This window comes from Phodopus roborovskii, unplaced genomic scaffold (assembly GCF_943737965.1).
Source record: "Phodopus roborovskii unplaced genomic scaffold, PHOROB, whole genome shotgun sequence".
Taxonomy (NCBI): Eukaryota; Metazoa; Chordata; class Mammalia; order Rodentia; family Cricetidae; genus Phodopus; species Phodopus roborovskii.
The window spans coordinates 21999854-22025289 of NW_026126517.1; the positions used below are offsets into that span (position 1 = coordinate 21999854).

Genomic DNA, 25436 nt, shown 5'->3' on the forward strand with positions numbered 1-25436 from the left:
CTACTCTTGGGAAAACGGGATCCAAATGGCTGAAGTACCCTAACTGGTGCCACATACAACCTGGATTTCCACCACATGTACATAGTCAAAATGCTTTTATTATTGTTCTGCTGAAGTGTTTACAAATACTGCAAAACACCCAGCCAGGCCCAGCAACCCAGGGTCCAGTGCTGGGGAAGACAGGGAAGGTGGCTTAGTGTTAAGGCGCAAAGGCTGAAGCCAGCCAGCTGGAGACTTGACCCTCCACTCTCTGTCACCCTTGGGAAACCGAAGGCAGAGCACCGCAGCTCAGGGCCTCTGTGTCCACCCTCCTCACCCACAGCTCAGGCGTCCTTCTGGGTGCCCTGAGCTACCCGCCTTCCTTACTGGGAACCTGTCCTGTCAGAAAGGGAGGACAGACTCTTAGCTTCCTCTCCCTTCAATGCTGCTGCGGCTCCTGCGGACTTGGACCCCCAAACACCGTCCCTTCTGGCTCTAAGCAAGGCACAGTGGAAGGGAGAGGGCTGGACTGGGGGCTGGAGACACTTCCCCGGCCGGGAAGGTGGTACTTCCTCCTGCCAGGTGACATGCCCCCAGGCCTGGGTTGGAGAGACGATGGCACGTACCTTCACTTGGCCCATAGCTGAAGCAGTGGGCTGAGCCACAGAGTGGCCATGGCAATTAGTGTGTAACCATGGTGATGAAGCAGTCACCATGGAGACCATGGTGATGGGTTTGCAACAGGAAGATGGGGCTGGACCTCAAGGATGACACTTGAGGTCTCTGGTCCTTGGGTAAAGTAGTGAAGAGTAAGGATATGGGAGAATGAGGAGGCAGAGCGGGCTTGGCAAGTACAGACCTGAGCTGTTCCCCAACTCTATACATGGCTCTGCTCAGTAGCCCCCAGGCCCCTGCACAGGGGGTAAGATGAAAAGGGGATCTTTGGCAGATTCTGGTACCATAATTTGTCCTTTACAAAGAGAAAACAAGCTGGGGTGAGCAGGTGCCAGGACAGAGTTGAGAGCCCAGCTCTGGGGCACCTCTTCAGGCCTGCCAGACCCAGTAGGGAACCCTGAGCTTCTGGGCTCCCAAGAGGCAACAAAGCCTCTCCCTTTCCTCTCTGCTCGCCCCTTAGGGACCCAAGCCCAACCCTCAAGCACCTAACTCTTCATAAAACAATTTGCCTTCTTGCACAAAAGCCCTGGGGGTACTCGACTACATCCGCATCCTTTGTGGCCCAGTGCCCAGTGTGCTGCTGTCTCCAGGGACAAGCTAAGCAGCAAGTGGCAGGGCATAGATCCTGGGGCTGACCTGGGGACCCAGGAGGTGCGTAGTAGTTAGTTCATGAACTGAGTGTAGCCCTCAGCTCCTGTGACAATGACATCCATCCAGATGCGCATGGCCTCTGCAGATGGGGCCACCATGTAGTATAGCCGGTCATGGGTCTTCACGCAGAAGGTGAGGGCTGGATTCGGACTCTGCCAAGGCAAGACAGGAAGTGCTAAGGTGGAGCTCCATGTCCTGAGCTTGTTCACCTGCCTCTTGTCTGCCTTTCTCCTCAAAGTCCCAGGAAGCCCCAGATTTAAGATTTCATCTTGGGAAAGGTTTCAAGACAGGGTTTGTGTGTAGCCCTGGCTGTCCTGGAACTCATTCTGGAGACCAGTCTGGCCTTAGACTCAGAGAAACCTACCTGTCCCTGCCTCCCAAGTGCTGGGATTAAAGGTGTGCATCACCATCTGGCCTAAGGCCAAAGCCTAGTCCCCAGGGGTCCACAGGTTTTTTTGTCCTAACACATGGCAGTATTAGGCTCACTAAACTCTTACAACCCCAACAGGGGTGCATACCTCAGTTCCAAAATTATTACAAGAGAATCTGTGAGAACCCGATTCTTTTCTAAGCCAAAAATCGGCAGGAAAAGGTTGTAAGTAGGAGGCTGATCCAGATCCCAGGTGAGCAGAGGTAAAGGTTAGGTGGGGTCTGAGGGCTGGCAAGAGACAGAGCAACTTGCATGCGGCTAACTAGCTCAGCCTGTGACAATCCCTTTAACAATCCTTCATCTCCAATCTAGTGCTGCACGCCTCCCACCTACCCCTCCATCCCTCCTGGCTGCACGCCCACGCCCTCAGGGCTACACTAAGGCCAGAGAGGAAGGCAACAAGCGGGCTTCAAGGCACAGGAGCTCCTTGCTTCCTCCTCTCTCTGGCCTGGAGCAAGTTAGAGGAATGGAAAAGGAAGTCAGGGGTCAGGGGCCCTGGACACAGGAGCTGTTAATATGAGCAGTTCTAGTCACAGGCATTGGCAGGGTACCTCAGTCACCATAGTGAAGTGGAAAAACCTTTTCTGGGAGGAGGAGAGGAAGAAAGGAAGAGAAGACTGGTAAAGAGAGTGAGGGTGAAGCGGAGCCTGGGCAGAGGACAGGCAAGGCCTTGTGCCCAGAACACCACTGCAACACCCTTCCTGGTGGCCATCCCTGCAGTCTGGCTCTGGTCCTCGCTGTCTCACCTTGGCTGCGCTGCGCAGATGGTCATAGTACACTTCCTCGATGGCCTGGAAGTAGATGACCCCCTTCAGCTTTGTTTCATGTTTGTCTGCAAAGGAATGAGGGCTGGATTGAGTGGACAGAGTGTGGAGTCTGGGCTCACTTCCTCAGCTGGGGAATGGCATTCAGTCTTGGCTTCTACAACTCCAAACCGAGTCCAAAATACGGAACCTTAAGACATGGGTAATGTAAACCAGAACTCTGCTGAGGTGTGATTGACCAGAAGACAAAAATCACACCTCTGACAAGAAGTGTCAGGGCAATTGACAGGTTGAGAGCAAACATGGCTAATCTGACCACATCACTCCAAAGCAGGGCACTTGGAATCCTAGCAATTTGCTAGGCCAAGGCCGAATGACTGAGTTCCAGGTCAGCATAAAATAATAATCTCTAAAATGCTGCTCGGTGGTGGCACAGGACTTTAATCTCAGCACTTGAGAGGCAGAGGCAGGTGGATCTCTGTGAGGCCTCTGGTCTCCAGAGCAAGTTCAAGGACAGCCAGGACTATGCAGAGAAACCCTGTCTTGAAAAACCAACCCCCCGCCAAAAAAAATCCTTTAAAGTAATAATTACATTTTAAAATAAATACAAATAATAAACTAGAAAGACCTTGATCTCAGCACCCAGGAGGCAGAGGCAAATGAACTCTTTGAGTTTGAGGCCAGCCTGATCTACCCAATAAGTTCCAGGACAGACAGAGCTATATAGTGAGACCCTTCAATAAACAAGTAACAGCAAAAAATAACTTACATAAAATAACAGATTTTATAATAGTCATCAAGGCCTTTTGTTTTGTTTTTCAAGACAAGAGTTTCTCTATGTAGTCCTGGCTGTCCTGGAACTTACTTTGTAGATCAGGTTGGCTCTAACTCACAGAGATCTACCTGCCTCTCTCTGCCTGAATGCTGAGATCAGAGGTGTGCACCACCACTGCCTGGCAGCTTTTTACAAACACACTAACTACCCCTCAAGTGGAGATGGGTTAACAAATCAGAGTGTATTACATGGTGGAATATTACATCCCCGCTCTTATATAGGATACAGAATTTGTGTGTGTTGCATAGCAACATGTGTGACGATGTGTGTGCCCGTGTATACTCCAGAGGCCGGAGAAGGATGCCACTCTCTACCATATTCCCTTGAGACATGGCCTCTCATTGAACCTGGAGTTGGGTTGGTAGCCGCAAAGCCTACCAGTCCTCCTGTCTCTAACTGTTGCAGTCTGGGGAAACAGGTGTGCGTGGCATAGACAGAGTTTGCCCTGAGGTCCTTGTGCTGGGGTGATAAGCGCTCCACCCACTAGGCCATCTCTCCAGCCCCAAGAAACATTCCATATAGGTATAGGTGCGAAAATAAATCCATAAAATGTGTTATAAATAAATAAATCCAAAATAGTGTTAAGTATACAGTTGCAGATGCATTTGAAACAGAAAGCCTGCTAAGATCCCTTAAGGCAAACAGGACAATGTATTAGCTGCTACTGTTTGTATATGAAAAGGGGCTAAGAATGCCCATTGGAATGTGTGCACAGCTAAAAATCCCAGCATTTGAGAAACCAAGGCAAGAAGAGTTCAAGACCAGTTCTGACCACACGGTGAGCTTGAGGCCAACCTGGGCTACATGACACAAACAAAACAAAAAAACCGAAACACAACAACAACAACAAAACACCGATCAGATGGCAATCCAACACCTTCAGCCACCAGCACCAGTCCTGTAGGAGATGAAAATGCTAATCACTGAGCTCAGAAGGATGACTATTGGAAAGCTCCTCCCATGGGTCCCTTCCTACAGTCCAGATTATTTCAGGTCCTGTCGCAGCCTCCAGCCCCTGCCACTCCTCTGCCCCATGTTGAGGATGAGCTTTGGAAGCAAGCCTGCTGTTTCAGGGCACTGCCTTCTCTGACAGTTCTTTTGTGTGTCTTGGCCCAGACTGGTGACAAAGCATCCCTCCAGCTCGGCTCACAGCCTCCGCCACATTAAGTTCTGTGGAGTCAGTTGTGCTGCTCGCTGTCCCCTCTTCACACTCCAGTCCTTGGCCAACTCCTAACCAACCTTCAAGAGCCACTGCAGACCATTTGAACACGCAGACCTGAATCCTCAGCACGCACGACACACTGAACCTGAACCTCTGCTTTCTACACCTGTGTCCTCCATCAGTGAGTGCTGAAGCCAGGCACACAACACGTGCTCAGTCATTGAAGAATGACTGAGTCTTGGGTACTGGCATCTAGAAAGAAATCACAAACGCTTCTGCTAGGAAGCTACAACCCGGAGAGAAGGTACAGGCACACAACCTAGTCACTTGCCATGTGACTGGGAGCCTGGCCAGATCTCAGGGTGTTAGCGTGTGAACGGCGAGAGCACAGAGCATCCAGCTGAGTCTGGCACAGAGCACGACATCTGTCACTACAGCATTACACTCGGGGCTGATGTCACACAGCAGACAAGGATGGCTGCTGGAGTGTTGGAGAGGGTGGGAACCGCTCCAGATAAGGTGGGGCATCCAGGGGTTTACCCAGGTTAGTCTGTTGTGATTTCCTATAGGAAGGAGGAGGGTGCAGGCCCAACAGGCAAGCCCGTCTAACATTTCCTCCTCCGACATAAGAAACCTGGCCAGCTTCCAGCCGCCCCCTCCTTCTTTTGCTGGAAATAGTCACAGGCTCCTGCCCACACTTCTGTCCCACCCACCTATCCTTGGTCTTGCGCAATTTGGCTTCTGCCTCCTTGTGTGGTGGAAAGTCTTCTTTCCACAAATCTCAGTGTCGGAGTCAAATGGCTTTGGGCCACATCATTCTTGACCTTTTGGCAATATCTATCATTGCTGGCAACACCTTGGGTTTACAAATGTCTGTTCCCTTGGCCAGCTTCCTTCTGTTTCCTCTGCCCGCCTAAACATGGTCTCCTTTTGTTTCATAGACATGAAGCGAGATCACATTTGCTAAGTGCCAGCCTAGCACCTGGCACGAAGTCAGAGCCAGCTCCCTGCTTCCTGCTCTTCTGCTTCTGCTCTGTCTGTGTCTTCCTGCCTCTTCCCCACAAGTGGCTGTCTCTTCCCTCTGCTCTGCCTCGTGGTTGCTGTGAGACCTTGGACAATCAGGCTCTCTGAGCCCCATTTTCCTTACACATAAAGTAGGTGTAAATGTAGTGCTTCTGGCAAAATAAGGTGAGCGGACGCATACAGAGCACTGATCATACAAGTGTTTGATGAACAGGACTGCGTCTGCTGTAACTATTCCTCCAAGACATTCAACTAGGGTCTCCCTCACAGCCTAGCCTTTCCCTGGACCTAGCGGGATTCACCTCAGCCTCATCATGTCTGAAGTGGAGCTCTGCTTCCCAGGCTGACAAGGTCCTTCTACTGTCCTAGCCTAGCTACACCTAGGCTCCTGTCTCTCCACACCCAGGACTCAGAGTGATCAGGGACTGCTCCCCAAGTGGGTAAAAGGTGAGAGGGGGCAAGCAAGGCTCTGGGCCTGGGCATTCTTGATCCTGCAGCCCTCCTTCCCTTCCAGCTTTGTAGGTGGTAGGGCTGAGTGACTGGTAAGCAGATGTGGTGCATATTACTTTCCAGCTGAGGCACTTATGTCAATGTAAAACCCCTTGTCTCTCTGCTAATATGACCAGCAATGTTCTGGAAAGGTTCACTGTGAAGCGGAGACAACCAGCTCACAATGCCTAGCAAACTAATGTTGTACACAGGAAGGGACTCATATGATAACCACACAGTATATATAGCCTTTGCTCACTAGAGGACCACATAGCACCAAGTATTCCAGTATAGGAGGAGTCTATGCCAGAGACTCAGTGAGGGAGGGAGGAGCAGAGAGAGGTCCCTGGTTCCTGGGTGGTCCCAAGAATCCTGGATACTGCTTACTTGATTATCCTGGAGTTTCTAAGGGAGACCAAGGGGCGGTTCCCAGTCCAAATGTTACACCCAGTGTCTGGGTGTTTCCCTGTCAGCACACCCACTCCCTATATTTACTTTAACTCTCTGCTTGGCATCTGCCTTCCTGACAGTATGCACCCAGGGAGAAAGCATGGGCATCTTGTCACCAGAGCCTAACTTCATGATACATGATTGGATGGATGGATGGATGGATGGATGGATGGATGGATGGATGGATGGATCGATGGATCGATGGGAACCAGGTACAGTCTGTACATTTTCAAGGGAGGGAACTCAAAGCCCATCAGAGCCTCTGGGCCTCTACTTGGAAGCTTGGCCTCCTTCTAACAGACCAGCCAACCCAGCTGTTGGACCCCAGGGGTCCCAGCCATGACTGCCCCAAGGGCAGCCTGTGGGAACTCACCCACATAATAGGAAAGGGTGCGCTTGAGCCGATCAAAGACAAACCAGCGCTTCTTCCATGATTTAATCTTGCCACCCATCTTGATCAAGTAGCCTCGGCAGACCTGGGGAGAAGCAATACTGAAGAACTATACAAATATGGAGCCCGAGCCTTTCTCCCCAAGCAGTTCCTTTAGTACAGGCCACTGCCTCTGTGTGCACTGGCAGAGGCCATCCTAACATCTCAGGCTGGCACTCCAGGTGCTGGGACAGTCCTAACTATCCTGGAACAGCCTGAGATCACAATTCCAAGTCCCCCTCCCCAGCCGTCCCCCCTCCTCCCGCAGCCTGAGCCAAGAAGGGCTGGTACCTTGCTGCTAAGCACCACATGTAGGCAGGTGTCTACCCCATGGCCTGAGGACTCTATGTGGGTCTTCAAGTCAAAGTCCTCCTTCCGGTTGGGCAGATAGCGTGTAAGAGGTCGTGCCTGGAGACAAAGGGCAGGGATGGCAGTTATTTCTCATTGTTCCTTCATTCTTGTTCCTCTACTTTAGTCCTGAACTTCCCACAACTTTACATCGCCCCGCCTTGACTCCTGTGGTTGTCACTGGTTTCACAGGGCTTGCGACCAGCGTGGAGACCTGGCGTGCCTGTGCTGACTCTACCTAGGTCCAAGCAAAACGCTGACCAGCTCCTTGCCTTAGTTCTCCCACCTATGACAATGACACAGCCATTGTGTCTTCTTCTTGCCCCTCCTCTCCCTCCCGACAGAGTGAACAAGGGGCCACATGTGAACATACTCTGGGGACAAGTCCTGTGGGGACCTGTGCTCTAGGAGTGGGATGGAGTTTAGTGGAGGAGCACCACCCTAGAACTTTCAGGCCCAGGGTTCAATCTCCAGCATCAAAAGACAAATAAACAGAGCCCACAAGATAGTTCGGTGGGTAAAGGAGCCTGCTGCCAAGATTGATGACCTGAGTTCAATTCCTGGGACCCTCACAGTAGGAGAGAAACTCTCAAGTTACCCTTTGACCTTTGTATACACCCCCCCATATATATACTAAATAGATAATAGAACTAAAAGAGAGGCAGGGGAACCTACTTTAAAAAAAAAAAAAGGAAAGAAAGAAATGAATAAAATAGAGATCTGCTCAGTGATCTGTTTGTGTTATAGTCTTCTAGTTTCCATATATTTAATATTAAGACTTTAAACTAGGCAATCACTAAGGTCTACTTCATCTGTTTACTAATGAGAATTCTCCACCAACTGAATATTTTTCTACTCTTGCTTTTCCAGAAAAAACTTAAAATGTTGCTGGGCAGTGAAGCAGAGGCAGGCTGATCTCTTGTGAGTTCAAGACCAGCCTGATCTACAGAGTGAGTTCCAGGACAGCTTGGGCTACACGGAGAAACCGTGTCTCAAAAAACTAAACTAATAAAATCAAGTCAGAGAAATGTCACAAATTACTTAAAACACAAAATGTACAACTTGCAAGAGATGCAAAGATGGTTCCCTTTCCTACCAGGCCCTGGCCTCAGAGATGTAGGCTGGAGGAGGGGGTCTGAGAGGTGTAGGGGCAGGACCAGAAAGGGGGATGAGTCCTCTGACAAATATCAGACAACAGAGGAAAAACTCCAGCGTCCCTGATACTTCCTTCCTTCCTTATTATTTATGTGTATCAGTCTGTACCTACTGTATGCATGGGTACCACACAGGTGCCTGCCCCTTGAGGCCAGGAGGGCCACCAGGCTCCCCTAGAACTAAAATTACAGCTATTTGTGAGCTGCTGTGTGGTTGCTGGGAACCAAAACCTGTTTGCTCTGCAATAGCAGCAAATGCTCTTAACAACTGAGCTTTCTCCAGCACCGCAGGCGGTCTTTCTTTTTTTCTTTCTTCCTTCCTTCCTTTCTTTCTTCCCTCCCTCCCTCCCTCTCTTCCTCCTTCCTTCCTTCCTTTCTTTATCACTGTACAGAGGATTTTATCGTTCTTGAGGTTTATTTTGTTGGTTTTTCGAGACAGGGTATGAGTTGTAGCCCTGGCTGTCCTAGAACTCACAGAGATCCACCTGCCTCTGTCTCCAGAGTGCTGGGATTATAAAGGCACACACCATCATCATCCATGCCTAGCTTCTGGAGGTTTCTTAACTGTCAAAGCCCAGTCTGGGGTCCTGCCCCTAAAGTTTCATGTTGCCACATCTCAAAAAATGAGGGCAGGCGCTACGGTTGTTGGTCACCTCTGCAGGCTGGTCCCAGGAGATCCCAGCACAGGAAGGACTATAGAGACTTGGTCAGAAGGAGAAGCCTGGCTGAGTTTTACAGTTCTCACAGGGTCAGGGACCAGGCAGGCACACTGGGAGATGTTTTCTCCTTCCCCCTATTCAGATCTCCCAGGTAAGGTCTGGTTTTGAGCTGCCTGAGGAGATGCCAGTGTCTCTCAGAGACATAAACTAAACATTAGAAAAAGGCTGTCCTCAGGCGATGGACCGTGAAGCCCTGTGAGGTGAAGAGGGTTGAGACACAGAGGAGTGTCACATTAAGATGGGCAGTAGTAGGAGGTGCAGCAAGGCTGGAGAGGCCAAGGCAGTCATCCTGGTTCTTAGCAATCCGCTTGATGTCTCTCTGATTGATTTTGTAGTAGTTGCTAAAGGAGCTCTTCTTTAGATCCTATCTGATTCCAGAGATACACAGGAGGCCTGGGACAGCTTCACACTCTACTCCAACACGCATGCATGTGCGTGTGCGTGCGCACACACACACACATACACACACACACACGCATACACACACACACATACACACACGAACGCACGCATGCACACGCCTACATACCTCAACATACCCTAGCAGGTCTGCTTTTCAAGGCTACTGAGTCCCAGGTAGAATGCTGTCTGCTCTAAGCCCACAGCTGTCTTTTCTGGAGAACAGACTCCACAGCCCAGCAGAGGGTCCGGCTTCACATGCCATCATCAAGCCAACCACTCACCTGGGAAAACTGTTTCTCCCGGAGCTTGACTTCCTTCTCCACCAGCTGCTGCCTACGGGCGCTCTCACTCTGCAGCCTCCTTTCCACCTGCTCCCGCCTCCTCCGCTCCTCCTCCAGGGCCTGCCTCCGTAGTTCCATTTCCCGTTCCTGCCCAAAGAGCCAGGGGTCAGTCCCTCAAGCCTGGACAGAGCTACAGAGGCACCAACCCTGGACCTTGCTGGCTGAGCAAGCATGTTCTCAAAGGCCACCCTCTCCTGGCTAAGGATAAACACTTCAATCACTGTTTCTGTCACCACACTACCCCACAACTCTACAAAATCCCTTAAACTCTCTAAGCCTCAGCTATCTCATTAGAAAAACGGGCTTCAACAGGGTGTCAGATTCCTAGGATCTGCATCATAGGCAAGTGTGATGTGAATTTTAGGGAGCCAACTGTGGTCCTCTGCAAGAGCCACAAGTCATCTTAACTGCTGAGCCATCTCTCCAGCCCCAGGCTCTTACAGTTTCATCTGAATTCCTAGAACATGTGTTAGTTAACCACCATTTCTGACAGCTGGAACATACGGTCCATTCCTAATCACTAACTTAATAAGGTTCTTTAAAATTCTACATGTATGGACTGGAGAGATGGCTCAGCGGTTAAGAGCACTGGCTGCTCTTCCAGAGGACCTGGGTTCAATTCCAAGCACCCACATGGCAGCTCACAATTGTCTGTAACTTCAGGAGTCCAGACACCCTCACACAGACATAAATGCAGGCGAAACACATAAAATAAAAATAAATAAAAATTATAAAAACAATTCAACATGTAATACTCATTGTTGAATTTCAAACTCCATGGGCAAAAGGCTGTAGAGATTAAGGTCACAATTGAATTTTGTATGTCTTAATCAGTAGAGACAACCTTGTATTAGTTGTTGTTACAGTTCAAGACTTAGCACAATCTCCAACTTTCCCTCCAAGAGAGCTTTATACGTGCCTTAATTCGATGTAAATAACACTGAGACATCCTTTCTAAGTGGTCCCCCATTCAGAGAATAAGTTCCTCCTCCTTTTTTTTAAAGCCCCTGTGATTTCTTGGTTCCATTTACTGGATCTCAATTAAGAGACTGACAGAGCTTTTGTTTTTGGTTCTTTTGAGACTGATTCCCCAGCCAACACCTCTGCCCTGACTTAGGTAGCTCACTTTCCTTTTCTTTCCCTACCCATCCCCAAGGAGAGTGTTCCCCTCTTAGGTTCCCACAAGGGCCACAGGGTGGGGGGGAGAGAATGAAGTTCCCCTTTAGGGATCTCATGGTGACACAGTGACAACGCCTTGTGTTCCACGGGGTTGGGACACTGCAGCCTGCCCAAGCCTCCCATGCCACACCTGAGAAATGCAGACTGTCACTGTCTAGTGAATGTGGTGGAAGGGCTCGGGGCACAGTGCAGGTACCAGCAGGCGGAAGGCAGCTCCGTGCTCACCACCTGCTGCCTCCTGGCTCCACTCAGCCTCACCCTGGACTCCATGAGCCGGCTCTTCTCTGCATGAGCTTCCTTTAGCATCTTCTCCATCTCCTCAATCTTGCCCATGTCCAGACCACTGGCACTAATGGGGGAGGGAAGGGGACAAGAGGGCTTGTCAAGTGAGCCCAAGGGCATGTGGCACAAGCGAGCGCTGGAGGTAGGAGGCACCTGGACATGTTGTCGGGGGAACACGCTGAGTTGCCCCCTGTAGAGATGCTGGTCTCCATGCTGTCTGAGCTCTCCAGGCTCAGGGTGTCATAAGCATGCTCTCCCTCCTCGCCACGCTCCCTGCCAGCCGGCAGGTGGTGCAGGATGGAATGGTGCATGAGTGCAGGGAAGCCAGAGGAGCCTGCTGCAAAGGGTGTTGCACCATGCAAGGCATCCCACTGGCACTGGGCCTCCGCTGCTGCTTTTTGCTTCAATTCAGCCAGTCGCCGCCGCTGCTCCTCAATCACCTGGTGCCCTGCATGGGGGGGGACAGTGGGATTCAGAGTGGGCTCCTCATTCACCATGAGAGGGAACACTGGAACATCACAGGCAGAGAGCAGGCAAGCAGGAAGAGGCTAACCCAGAGCAGCACCTGCCCCACAGCCCCCACATCTCCAGGCCAGTGGCCCCTGTAGCTGTATAGGCCAGTATCTACAGTCTGACTTTAGGCCTCTTGCTGCATCCTGAGCACATACAGGGCACCACAACTGCCCGGTGGTGCCCAGGCAGCACACCAGACAGCTGTTCCAGTTCTCAGCTGAGACCTGTATAGAGGAGCAGGGCACATGCATACCGTGTCTGCTGGGGAGGGAGGAGGGAAGCTGGTGGGAACCCCCCCACAGACAGTGGGGGCCACTAGCAATGCAGAGGACAGTGCAGCCAGAGCACAGAGCAGGGGGAAGGCAAGGGGACTGGAGAGCACAGCTGAAGGCAATAGGGAGGTAAGGAGGGAGGGAAGCCAGCCAGGCACCCTAGCCCAGTGAGGCCCTGGGGGAGAGGTAGTGCAGGGGGGCGTAGAGCCTGGGCGGGCCACATCATGCTAACATCAGGACAGGGGCTGCCTGGCCAAAGCAATGTCCTCAGTAACGGATGCTCTACCTGCTGGCTCGTCGGGTGGGAGGGGCTCGGCAGGAAGTAACTCGACTGGTGTGGGGGGGGCGCCCAGGGCAGAGGGTGCAGGAGAGAGACACAGAGGGGAATAAAAGGAGAGAGATGCACAGGCATGGGCTTTCAAAACAACTGAGAGACACACAGCTACAGGACTTCTGTCTGAAGGGCCAGTGTCTCCGGGAACCATTTCTGGAAGTCATCATCACACCCACCCCACTGCTTCTAATGTCTGCCCTACTTGGTCAACAAAAACTTCCCTTTATTGGCTGGGCCCTCTAAGATGTCACAAGCCCTCAGACCCTGTCCTGGGGTCTTCTGAGAACTCCCAGGAAGACCTTCTTTATGAGATGTGATTCTTTTCTGCTCTTGCCCAGATCCCAGTGACAGGAAACATCTGTGAGTGGGCTGAGCATGCTCGAGGTGACAGAGGATCTGCCCAGGCAATGGAGGCAAGGGCAGGTTGGCATTACAGCTACTTACCCTTCTGCTGTAGGGCCAGCTGGCGCTTGGTCTCGATGTCCTGCAGCGTGGCTGCCAGGTTGCGAGGAAGGCTGCTGGTGCCATTCTGGGCAAGCAGGGCACTCTGCGGGGGGTGGGGGGTGGGAATGTAGGATTGCTAGGACTGGGGCTCAGCAGACCCCACCCTAACATCTTCATGGACAGCCTAAGCCTCTGCCCAACATGGCTGTCTCCATCCCTAACACCACACATGTCCTCAGACCTTTGGTGATGGACTACGACCCAGGGTTGCCACGCTGAGCTGTGAAGAGGATGATGAAGAGCCTGAGGAGGAGGGGAGAGGGCCACTACGGGTCCGGGGCAGAGGGCTGGTGGCCTCACCATCCATCTTGGAGCGGTAAACCTGGAAGGGAAAGATACTGCCCAGTGAACACCCAGCTTCCCCACTGGCTGCCACATCATGGCACCTAGATCAGCTGTGATCCAAGGCACTACCCCGGCACAGCACCTCTGAGACCTTCTGGCTCCATCAGACAAGGTTGAGACTCCTGGGCCAGCACAGTGGGCAGACGCTACTGGCAACTGCCCAGTCTCCTTTCCAGGCCCTTCCTCCCTGAGCCAATCTCCCTGGATCTGATGAAGGACCTATAAACTGACCCATGCAAGAGGTTAGTGTCAGCTGGACAGCTGTGGAGGAGACTGAGTGGAGCCCATTAACGGGTTGTGTGGCCTTGAGCCACACACCTCTCTGCCCTGCATCTGGACTCTCTGTCTGTAAAGGAAAGAGCAGAGCTGGGCTAAGTAACGGCTTAACTCCCTTGAAGTGCAGTGCTGACATGCATGCAGCAAATCTGGTCTTTGGAGTCAGGAGTGACAGGTCTCCATGGTGAGATCACTTTATTTTCCCCCAAGCTTCAACCTTTGATCTACACAACAAGCACTAACCCCATCTAACCTCAAAGGCCTATGGTAAGGATTCAATGTATCAAAAGTTGTCAAAGTCTCCAGCCAGCTGGGTATCCAACAAAAGGTACCCCATGTGCTACATGAATTAAACCCTCCAGAAGGGACAGCAGGATGTTAGCTTGAGGTCACAGCCTCAGAGGTACAGCTCCTTCACTGAACAATGAGTTGGGAATTACAGGCACCATGGCTTAGCAGTGGAGCAAACTCTGCTGGCAGACAGACAAGCATCTACGCCTCCCACCGCCAGCATGCTGCTGGAGATGCAGACGGGAAGGTGGTCACACACCTAACTTCCTCCAGCTGTCACTTCAGAGAACCTGCCTCCCAGTGTAGGACCTCCCTGAGGGAACCAGGAGAACAAAATGCAGGCAGCTTCCCTAGGTCACACCAGTCTTGCCTGTAGCAGGCCCAAGGGCATGTCAAGGCCTCAGTCTGAGTGAGAAGCTCTGGAGAAAACTCCCTTCCAATGGTCAGGCAATCCCTATCCCCTCGGACTAGGGTGCCGGAATCCCCAGCTTCCCAAAGTGCCAGGATGGCAAGATGGCTGCCCAGGAAAAGACTCTTTGCCCTCTGCGGGCTTCCAGGCCCCTCCTTGCCCTGGTAGGTAACCCCTTGACCCAAGGTATATATTGTGCCTGAAGGGTTGGCAGCAGGTGCTCAGACCAGACAGGAACAGGACCTGGGGAAGTCAGGCAGTGAAGGTTACCTGCAGCTGCCGGGAGGCTTTGGCAGGCAGAGGCGGGGGAGAGGAGCGAGGGGAGGCTGCAGCGAGGCCAGTCCCCAGCCCGGCCATCAGCTCCTGGTACCACTGCTCTAAGTCTACAGCAGGGAGCAGCAGCTTCTCCATCTGGAGGGGCAGGGGGGAAGGCAAGGATGGAAAGGGCCAAGACAGGAGGGGAGAGATGGGAAGAGGAAGAAGAAAAAGAAGGAGGGAAGGTAAAGGGAAGCCATGTCAGGGAAATGGGAAGGAAGGTGTGAGGGAGGGAGGGAGGGAGGGAGGGAGGGAGGAGAGAGAGCATAGGAGAAGGAAGAGAAAAACAGTGAGATACAGTGGCGCTGATTGTGCTAAGAGCAAAGAGAAACAGTCAGGGCACACAAGTGCCAGAGCATGGACTTGTGCTATGTCAGCAGCTGAACAGCCAGCACCTGCAGGCATCAGGCATAGCCCTAGGCCCTCAGCTGGCTTAAAACACAGAGGCCAGTGAACAGGGGCAACGCACACACAGTCCACACCAGTCGTGGAATGGGGGTGGCAAGGACACACAGACCACCAACCTTAGATGAAGGCCTGATGGAAGCGAAGGAAGAAGAGGGCAGCATGGGAGGAAGACAGGTGATGGGAACCAGGTCCTGGGAGGCAGAAGCCCAGGAAAGCAGGCCTGGCGAAGGGGTTGGGGGCGTGGGTGAGGTGCCCCACATCACTTTAAGCTGCTCAAGCGTCACGTACTTGAGAGGTGGCCAGCCACAGGAGGGAACACAATAGGTTAATGGGAGTAGAACCCAAGACACGGCCCTGACCACTGGGGAGGGAAGACGCAGAAGCACAGAGGAAGACCAACCCAGGGAGAGTGCTCGCATCGTCTTGGCAAAGTCTCTCCTTGGAGATCAGGAGACAGGGTTTGTCCCTCCTAGGCCATTAAGTGCTGAGGGAAGCGCCCAAGTTCCCATGGAAGAAAGTGAACCATGTTCAACCCTCAATGCCACGCTGAAGACCCTGTTTTCCCCTGGCCCCCACCCAGGCTGAGAGGCAATGTAGGCCCTTGGGCACACATGGGCACACCCTGTGGCTAATACCTCATTGCCAGGCAGGGACTGGGGGAGCCTGCTGGGGCAGGTAGCAGAAGCATAGGGGTCCACGCGAAAGCGCAGCTGGAGAACCTCAGCCAGGCTCACATACTCCTAGGGTGCCCGGGTGGGGGACAGAGAAGAAGTTAGCAGGTTCAATTGAGTACTCAACACCCCACACTCCATGCCAGGCTAGACTCATCACTTCACATCGATGCAGAATCATAGTGGAATGGAGCACTCAGTAGCCAACTATGGCCATAACCACTGGGGAAAGTGGGCTTGAAAGGGGCAGGCAGAACTGACTGTGAAAGGCTCTACTCCACCTCTACCTTGGAAACAAGCATAGCATTCAGTCACTGCCCCATGCAAAACCAACATAACCATCTGTGGATTGGCTGTGGGCTGGGAACAAGTGAGGACACCCAGAGAAGGCCTTCTAAAAGCCTGGTAAAAAGCACGACCCAGCTTCTAGAGCCCCATCGGCCTCTATCACACTGGGAATCCCCAGATGGGCACACACATGCAGCACTAAGTACTTGTCATGGCACTGCCCAGAAAGGGAACAGGTCCCCAAGGACCACTCATAAGAACAGGGGACTGGAGATACCACTAGGGCCTAAGCAAGACAAGCTCTGAGAATCAGACCTGGCATTAGCAGAGAGCAACTTCTGTTCCAGCAGGAAAATGGGCTGGGTAAGTACTTGGGAGATGTCAGCCCACTTCACTGGGGTTGGAGGACAGGGCCTATGCTACTCCATCACCTGTCCTTAAGCCCTGAGATTAAGTGGGTGCTGATCACCCACAGTGAGCTTCACCAAAGCACAGGATTCTCAGGCTGTCTATCCAAGAGTGCCCCATCTAGCCCCAGAGCCAGACTATCTTCTGGAGTCAAAGAAAAGGAAGATGAGTCAGAGAGTTCAGTGTGTTGTGAACAACAGAGAATGGCATGCAGACTGCAAGCAAATTAAAATGCAAACAAATGCTATCATTTTGTACGGGCTGCCTAGGCAGGCACTCCACAAATGACATGATGGCACACTCACACAAACTCTCAAACTGCCAGCCAAAGGATATGCCACATGCCCTTCCGCCCTCCCCGGGAGGAGCTGGAGGCAGGCATTTGGTGAGCAAGCAGACAGGCAGAGGGCGGAGCAGGCAGTCAGCTGCGGTTACCTCTTGTGCTTTGGGACAGAGCTGAGTGGAAGCAGGAGGGGTTAAAGGAACAGGGGAGGCACCAGCCTGAGAAGACCTTGGGGATGGGCCCAGAGGCTTGGTCTCCAGCCCCATCTCTGAGGACTCGGAGATGAGTAGCTGAGCCTACAAGAGGACACATGGTGAGAGGAGCCTCACCCTAATGCTCAGCTCAACCCACCTCCCTGCCCTGGACCTAAGTTATTTGGGCAATGAGAGAAGAAGTGGAAAGAAATGTCAGGAAACCAGTCATGTCCTGATTGGATTTCCCACCCCAGATGTGAAGATTTGTGAAAGAACCATTCAACTCAAGGCCCACTTCCAAGGTGAAAGCCTAGGTTCAGACAGAAGCCCAGGACGCCCAGGGTAAGGACTCCTAGATCCTTATATTCCTCTTCAAGGGTGGGCTACACGTCCTGGACCTTTCCAAATTCTGAGCTCTTCACCACACTTCCTAGGGCACTTGAGCCTCTCACATATATCCAGCCACCCAAAAGGTCAATCAATCCCTAGGACCATCTTCTTCAAATCTCTCCAGGAAGTGCCCCGCACTCATTCACCCAGGATGAAGATGATATACCTTGCTCCAGAGTCTCTCAGATCCCCCAAGCCTAATGCAGGGGGCTAACCTAGCCACATTACCTCTTTGAGGGTAGAGGTGGTCTTCGGAAAAGGCCTGCCGCCTGTAAGTGAATGATATCTCCTTTCCAGAATTGTCAGTTTCTCCTTCTCCTGCAGGCCAGAACAGCAGGGTCAGAGTCATGGGAGCAAGAGAGAGGACCCACACCCGCTCCTGTGCTGGCAATCCCATCCCAACTCTCTGTATTCATCTCCCCTCACCCACCATCTCTCTTTCCCAACCTAAGGCCAGTTACCTTTTGCAGTAGCTGCAGGGCGGCATTCTTGTCCCGGGCCAGACGCTCTGACTCCTGTACTGCTTGGGCTCGGATCTGCCCAGCCTGACTGTCCAGTACAGCCAGGCGCTCCTGAGGAAACCAGAGGATGCTATCAGCCCTGGAGGGACACAACTCAGCCCAAAACCTGTCTGATTCTCAGGTCCAAAGACCCAGGGCTCTGCGAAGGCAACCATCACACTCTCCTGCTTAGCCTCAACTCAACCAAGAATTCTGGCTAAAGAGGTCAACTCCTTCTCTTGTCCGTCCATCCGTCTGTCTGTCTACCCCCACCCCCTGCCACGCCCACAAGTGACAATTGTGTCATCAGGCATGCTAGCCAGAAATCAATCCTCTAGTTTCTATTCCCTCACCGGGTAGCCAATGGCTCCCAAAGCCTGGTGGCACTGCCACCACACCCCCAAGTCATCACTGGAATGCAGGTTCTCCACTTCCTGCTGCCCTTTGCTATCTCTCTCACAGTCTAGGTCTACCCTACATTTCGGTACAACAGGTTTCTAAAATAGCCTTGGAACCTTGTTTGCTTATCTGAATTTCTTCATCATCCTAAAAGGAATACCATATTACTTGAGTAATTTTGTTTGCTTGATTTTGGTTTTCGGTCTTGCTATATAATCCAAGATGGTTCAGGGTGGCTTTAACCCACTCTGTAAGTCCAGACTGACCTTAAATTGACTTTGGAGTCTAGGTAAATCTTGAACTCATGGCAATCCTCTTACTGAACCATCATATCCCACCTTTTCCTTTGGTTTTGAGATGAAGTCTCCTCCTCCTTAGACTGGGCTTGAACTCCTGGGCTCAAGCAATCTTCATGTCTCAGTCACCAGATAAACTGGGACATATCCTTAGGACTCAAGTGTGAACAACAATACTGGCTCTTCGGTTACTTTTTAAAAAACTCAACAGGCCAGGATGGGGGTGGGGCTGGAGAGATGGCTCCAGAGACAGCATTAGCTGCTCTTCCAGATGACCTGGGGTAAGTTCCTAGAATCCACATGGCAGATCACAACTTCCTGTAACTGTAGTCCTAGCAGAGCCAACACACATGGTATACAGACACACATGAAGGCAGAACATTCAGATAAAATAAACGTAAAAAATAAAACAAAACAAGACAATAGCAAGGCCAGATCACCTGTCTTCTCAAATCTTTCAGGGTTTCTTTACCCACAGCACAGAACACAGACTCCTCACCTAGCAATTAAGGGCTCACGGAACTCATCCCTTCCTGCTCATCCCTCCACGCACCATGGCTCCACCATGTTGTACACTAAGCCACTGTAGACTCTTAGTCTTCATCTGTCACCTCTGGGCTCAGGAGGGCCATCTCAGTCTTTCCCCTCTAGGGCCAGGCTAAAGCCGGTGTCCTCTCCAAAGCTTTCCTTGATTGCCACTCCAAGTCCTTACTCCTGCCTATGCATTCACATTAGTCTACTGTGATCTGTGACTGGCTCCACCACCTTCACCCTGTCTGTAAGATCAGGAGCAGAACAGTCTTGCTACCACCCCAACAGGGCTTAGCACAGTACCTGGCTCAGCCATCATGTGCTAAAAGAAAATGAAAATATTTTGAGAGGAAAAGAGGAGAGCTAGGCAAAATACGTTGGATTAATCTTGGGCGGTCTCAAACCACCACTCTCCTGAGTAGCACATGGGAGGAGGCGGTACCAAGAAGGGAGTTATCCTAAACTTGGAGTCAGCCCACACAAAAAACCAGAAATAACAGACAGGAACTCTCACAGCCACAGCTGCCACTTACCCAGAACAGAGGAGGCCTAAGGTTGCTGCTGGATGTTTTTTATATGTCCCTTCATCTAACCTTATGAAGCAGGTACCTTTATGCCCATTTTAGAGTTGAGAACATGGATATGTTTAGGAGTTAGAATCTCTTGGGCAGTTAGTGGCAGTCTTAGGACTAGAACCAGACCTGTAGGATTCCAAAGCCAGCTTTCTCAACCACTCTGAACCATAGTAGACTGATACATAGTCCTCCAGGGAAGACAGAGCCTGAGGGGACTCTGCAGATACAAAGGCAAAACTCACAGGGCATACAGGAAAGAATGCATAACACAGGTACGCACATGGACCCCCCCCACACACACACCTGGGGTTAAGGGCTGAGCTGGCTTCCCAGGCCCTAGGCTGGCCACAAAGAGGAGAGACACAGTCCCTGGAGCTGATTACCTTCAGATCTCCAAAGAATGGAACCAGCTAACTGATCTATAAGTCTCCTGGCTGCATTCTCTCCAGGTGAAGAGGGGGAACAGTGAATAGGCACAAACCCAGACCATATGTAGCATAGCACAGATGCCTTGGGCCTTGAAGCCTAGCAGGCTTGGGTTTCCACTCTTGACTCTGAAGCTTATACAGTGGAAGGGCCCATCTATTAGACACCCTAAGAACAGCAGGAGAAAACCCAAGGGAAGGTCCTAGCAGGGTATTTGCCACATGAGCTTGGGAAACACTAATTTTCTTCTTTTCCTGTATCAGAACAACAGGTACATTTAAAAATATATTTATTTTATGTGTGCATGTGCCTGAGTATATGGCTGTGTTCCATATATGTACGGGAGCTGGGAAATATCAGAGAAAGTGTTATATTCCCTGGAACTGGAGTTAGAGGTGACCGGAAGAAAAAGCAGTCAGTGCTCTCAAATACTGAGCAATCTCTCCAGTCCCCTTGACAGGTGCATTTTAAAGGCAGGACAGCTTGGGGAGAGGACCAAGGGATCTGGGCCTACAATATCCAGTGGTTTCCCTCTTACCTGCTGGCAAGCCCCCATCTTACTGCATCTGAACCCTACTCCCTAGACTACACTATCCTCACCGTCCATACTCAGCCTAGCCAGGAAACTGCACATGATCACTGTAGGTCTTTGGCATGGGCATCATAGACTTGGACATCACCCAGGTCATCCTCCATGACCTTTTCTGATTCTTCTGAACACCTGTCCTATCCTGTCACTGTCTATGATTGGTGTGGCTGAGACCAGTACAGGACCACAGCTTTAGCAAATCAGAGTTGACCAGAGACAATGGTCCATCTTCTCACTTTGCATATAGTCATGCCTGAACTGGACCAAAGCAGGAACCCAGATGGATATTCTTATTGTCAAGCAGATTGGCTAGCATCCCGCTCTTAGGTCTCTGTGTGCATCCCAGCACTTACAACAGCTCTAGAAGGGCACAGACAGGGATGGAGGTATAGCTGAATGGCAGAATATGTGCTTTGCATACAGAAGGCCCTGGGCTCAGTCGGAAACACTGTAAGATGACATTCAAGAGTAGTAGACAGGCACCTTGCAGTCTCCTCCATTTCCATCTCTCTTTCCCTGGCCAAGCCATTGCCAGCACCCCATGTGAACCAATTCTACTTTCCCTTGAGAACCACTAACTATTCTTACTGAGTCCTGTTCACCATTATACTCTATTCTGCCTTTACATATTAATTTCACACCAGCCCTGCAGTACTTATTTTTACTGATAATCACGAAGAAATGGGGACACAAAAAGTTACAGGCTAACCCTAACCCCTGGTCACTAGGGCTGTGCGGGAGTGAACAGCGCACACCTTCCTTTTGGTCACACTGCGCAGCAACTCAGCCTTGCTTCGTAGCAGCCCCTGGCCGGCCAGCTCCCGCTCCTCCTCCACGCGACTCTCCCGCTCCAGCTGCTGGAACTCCAGGTCCTCAAAGAGCTTTGTCTCAGTCTCCAGAGCGTCTGCTTCCTTCAACGACAGTGACATTCGGGGTTGGGTGAGTGGTGCTCTCAAAACCACTCTGGGCCAGGAAGGCCAGGCCACAGAGCCATGAGTTACGGGGGCTGGACCCAGGGAAACTAGGGAAGGAACCGGCCCCACCGCCCAACTCCCTCTGCTCGGTTGGCTGAGCCCTTTTCGTGGACATCGCGGTCTGTAGCGCTGATTCCCACCCAACCTTGCCGATCCCCTTCCAAGCCACTGCACCGACCCTGGTGTCTGGCAGGTACTGCAGGGGCCAGGTGGTCCCGTCCCACCGCTCTCCTGTCTTCAGTCTGGGTGGTGGCCCACGGGGGCCGGGGGGAGGGGGCTGGTGGAACTGACCCTTCTCAGCTGTTCCTGTAACTGTTCCCGCACTGACTCGGGGCAGTTATCGAGCTGCGTCTGGAGCTCGGCGTAGAGCGCCTGGCGGGCCTCCAGGTGCCTCCGTCCCGCGGCCAGCTCCGCCCTCTCCTGGTCGGCGGGAGGGGAGGGAGGCGGGGCACAGGGGAGAGAGAACACACACTCCTCAACTCCGGCCCGGCGCGGGGGGCAGGGGCGGGCGCAGGGGGACACCGGGCGTGGGGGGCAAGCACCGAGACAGAAGAGAGCAGGAGAGGAAGGAGGGCATGTGGGAGAGGAGAGAGGCAAGGAGCAGAGTAAGATGGGACTCAGACGGGGCGGTGCAACAAAGGCAGAGGTGTGGGGGCAGGGTGGAAATGTTGGTCCCTTTAGAAATGTTTAGATAGGTCCAAAGACAGGACCTTCCGTTTCTTCTCCAAACCAAAGTCAAAGCTCATGCATCATGGCAAGATTTGAGCCTCGAGCTCTCCCACTGTCCTGAGACCAAAATTTAACCCTGGGAAAATGTGAGTGGTGGGAAGGGTTAAGTTCAGGAGTTGAGAGTAAACGAGGAGCTGAAGATATTAGAGCTACAGCGGTGCAGCAAGGGGACCCCTGCCCAACCCCCCACGGCCTCCCTCCCCTCCAGCCCAGAGTGGGGGTGGGGTGTCAGCAAAGCAGGCTGAACTTCAGTAGGGATGAGGGTTGCAATTAGTTCGGCCCGTTGCCATGGTAATAGGAGCCCCAGGAGTGGATACAGGGAGGAGGTGGATGGTTCTGTCTGGGGCGAGATGACACCTCTGAGGGCGGAAAGGGGGACTAGGGGAGGAGTTGGTGAGTCACCCCTCCGAAGGACAGGCAGAGGAGAAACTGTGATTACTGATTCCAAAGCCAGAGTGGGGCCATGGGCTGGAAGCTGGGAGAGAAAGTCAAGAGAACCTGCTCACCATCACCATCACCACCTCAAACACCTGGACCAGAGGGAAGGCTAAGTCCAGGACTCTGAGCAATCTCAGTTAAGTAACGCTAGCCAGGTTGCTTGTGGAATGCCTTACCCCTAAAAGAATATACTCCCATGCTGCACCTGCCCAGCTCACCTACCCACCTACACAGAGGGAAGGCCTTGATCAAGCCAGGTCCTGAAGTCCAGACTCTACTGCCTGTGTTCTAGGTGGCCTCCGGGAATAAAGGGAGGGAAGGGACCATCTGAATTCAGCAAGAATGGGTAGCCACTCAGTGGGTAGAAAGGCCCTGTCCAAGCCTTCCAAGGTGTGCCCACACCTGGGGCCCCTAATCACTCAGCTCCAGAGAGCTAGGCAGGAGGGACAAATAGCTCACCCCTCCTCCAACCCCTGCCCTTCAGCATTCTGGAGGCAGCAGCCCAGGCCTTTCCAGTAGGAGGCGCTGTATGGGCAGAGCCCCTCTTTGGCCACGCACACCTTCCCCCAACACACACATCCTTGTACTCCTCTTGCCAGTGATCCACTGAGCAAAAGTTAGCTGCGCCTTCCTGCCAGTTCCTTTCTGATCATGGGGTCCCACACCAAGAAAAGAAGGATGCAACATTAGAGGGAGAGGTCAGGGGCACAAAGGCACCCATGGAGTTAGTAAAGCTGGCATGACTCAGCCCTGCCTGGGTGGCCTGGCAGTTAGGGGCATGCGGAGAGCCCAGGACAGTGATTAGAGAGGGCGTTAGTGCAGGCCTGCTTGGCAAGCATAGGGTTAATTTGGCACAGAATCTGGGAGTGTGGTTTTGGGGGCCAGAGCCAATGCTCCATAAAAAAGGAGGGGGGCAATGAATTTTTAAGATTCTTGAAATTGAGGAAAAAAAGACGAAGACAACTCTCAAAAAATAATCCAGAAGGAAAATTAAAACTTCTTATAAAAACACTGTCAAATCCAGAAAGAGATGAACCCTCTCCACTTCAGAGCTTTTGGCACGCTGTTGGGTGTCTTAGACATGGCTGGCACAATCCCTGTGGGCCGGAGAAGGCCCTGAAGACTGGCAGGAAATCTGAAAGGGGCAGGGGTAGGAGCTGGGACCATCTGGGATGGGAGACTGCAGGTCCTGATGACTGGAAACAGGCCTGTGGGCCATCTCCCAAAGACCACATCCTAAGTACCTGAGGCATGCTTGAGGGAGGGCTTTTCCTCATGGTGGGTCCCATCATGCCCCCCACCCCCGAAGCATCGGTCCTTCAGGCTGTGCACACTGCCCAAGAAAGGGCTTTGGCACTTCCTAGAAGAACCACGCAGGCTCCAGAATGGCAGGCACCCAGGCAACCAGATGTAGCACAGAGATCCAGATAAGTAAGACCCCAAACACCAGCCCAGCCCCTGGCAGTACCATCCAAGCTTGTATCTTCCATAGAGAATAAGGCCCCCCCATCCCTGGAGGGTTATAGAGACCATGTGGTATGCAGGATGGATGTCGAGGGATACCGCCCTAGGGAAGGCATCTCTCCTTCTCTTCTGGGCCACTGGTAGTCAAGTATGGGTTACCTTGTCCCTCTCCTTCTGGATGCCTGTCTCCAAGGCCAACAACTTCTCCTGCAGCTGGTCCATCGCTCTTTGTTCTTTCTGCAGTGATGCTCGCTCTGCCTCCCTCTCCCCCTGCAGCAATGCTCTCTCCATTTCAGCCTAGACAGACATACCAGGGTCCTAGTCGAGGCAGGGGACTCAGGGCGGGGCCCAATTCCAGGAAGCACGCCTCCTAGCCAGCTCACCTCTCGGGCTGCCTCCTGCAGCTGCTGCTCCAGCTCCTTCACTCGGACCTTCAGCTGCTCCACACGGCCCAGCACCTGAGCCCGCTCCTCTTCCACAGCCAGCACCTCTCCCTGAAGCTTCGCGCTAGGAGCATCTTCATGCTGGAGGGAAGGAGAGCCACCCATGGAGGAAGTCTAGAACCTTCCAGGATCAGACTAAAAGGGTGGATCACACATTCCTCAAACTGCTTAAAAGGGTAACTAGACTAAAACAGGAGACTCAGAGAGCTCAGCTATAGGGAAAGGATTTGCCAGAGTGCCAGAGCTGGGTGGGGCCCCAAAGGAAAACAGGTCATAAAGCACATTTATAGCATGGGAAAGTCATGGTCACCTCCCTTTTCCTCCTTGCTTCCACAGTACTTCACCTCTAGTCTCATCCAAACCTTGATCCTTTTTCACTACCCCTCCTCACAGGGCCCGAGCATCCGCCACACCGGCCCGGCCCCGCCCCCGGGCCCCTACCTCCTGCTGGGTGCTCTCCGTGCTGCTGCACTCTTCTTTGAGATTTTCTTCATCTGAGCGTTCCATGCTCTCCCACAGGCGCTGAGAGACACCTCCAGGCTCCTCACTGCACCTTCCAGAGACCACTGGGGCTCCTGTCAAGGCTCTTGAGGGTCTCCTGCCGGCCAACGCCAGTGCTGCAGTGGCCTCTCCAATACTGGGCAGCTCCCCAGCCTCAGGTGCCCCGTCAGCTCGGCTGTACTCAGCACACAGGTTCAGGATGGTCTCCAGGCGTTGGCGTTCCTAGGGACAATGGAGAGGGCAGAGCGTGAGAAGCAGAAGACCTAGTGTGGCCCCAGCCAGGGTGTGCTGAACACTAGGGATTCTGGGCCCAGCATCATGAGGACAGTCCCAACCTTAAGATTCATTGTAAGGACA

The 25436-nt window shown here is 52.4% G+C and overlaps 1 protein-coding gene across 14 annotated transcripts in view; it reads right to left on the reverse strand.

Moving 5' to 3' along the window:
- Window positions 1-78: 78 nt before the first annotated feature.
- Phldb1 (pleckstrin homology like domain family B member 1) overlaps window positions 79-25436 on the reverse strand; it is a 46873-nt gene continuing 21515 nt past the window's right edge. For 3 of the 14 annotated variants that reach the window (XM_051197260.1, XM_051197265.1, XM_051197272.1), the window contains 20 exons: window positions 25020-25301; window positions 24519-24659; window positions 24295-24432; window positions 21796-21924; window positions 21286-21441; window positions 17676-17786; window positions 17443-17532; window positions 16783-16926; window positions 14528-14668; window positions 13118-13258; window positions 12877-12979; window positions 12385-12429; window positions 11467-11761; window positions 11290-11380; window positions 9793-9939; window positions 7180-7296; window positions 6832-6934; window positions 2482-2567; window positions 2287-2319; window positions 79-1457 (listed from right to left, as the gene is read on the reverse strand). In XM_051197260.1, the coding sequence (XP_051053217.1) occupies window positions 1317-1457; window positions 2287-2319; window positions 2482-2567; window positions 6832-6934; window positions 7180-7296; window positions 9793-9939; window positions 11290-11380; window positions 11467-11761; window positions 12385-12429; window positions 12877-12979; window positions 13118-13258; window positions 14528-14668; window positions 16783-16926; window positions 17443-17532; window positions 17676-17786; window positions 21286-21441; window positions 21796-21924; window positions 24295-24432; window positions 24519-24659; window positions 25020-25301 (2634 nt within the window). In that variant the 3' untranslated portion in view covers window positions 79-1316. The remainder of the gene's footprint in view (window positions 1458-2286; window positions 2320-2481; window positions 2568-6831; window positions 6935-7179; window positions 7297-9792; window positions 9940-11289; window positions 11381-11466; window positions 11762-12384; window positions 12430-12876; window positions 12980-13117; window positions 13259-14527; window positions 14669-16782; window positions 16927-17442; window positions 17533-17675; window positions 17787-21285; window positions 21442-21795; window positions 21925-24294; window positions 24433-24518; window positions 24660-25019; window positions 25302-25436) is intronic. The other 11 variants (XM_051197262.1, XM_051197264.1, XM_051197267.1 and 8 more) reach the window with 11 other exon arrangements.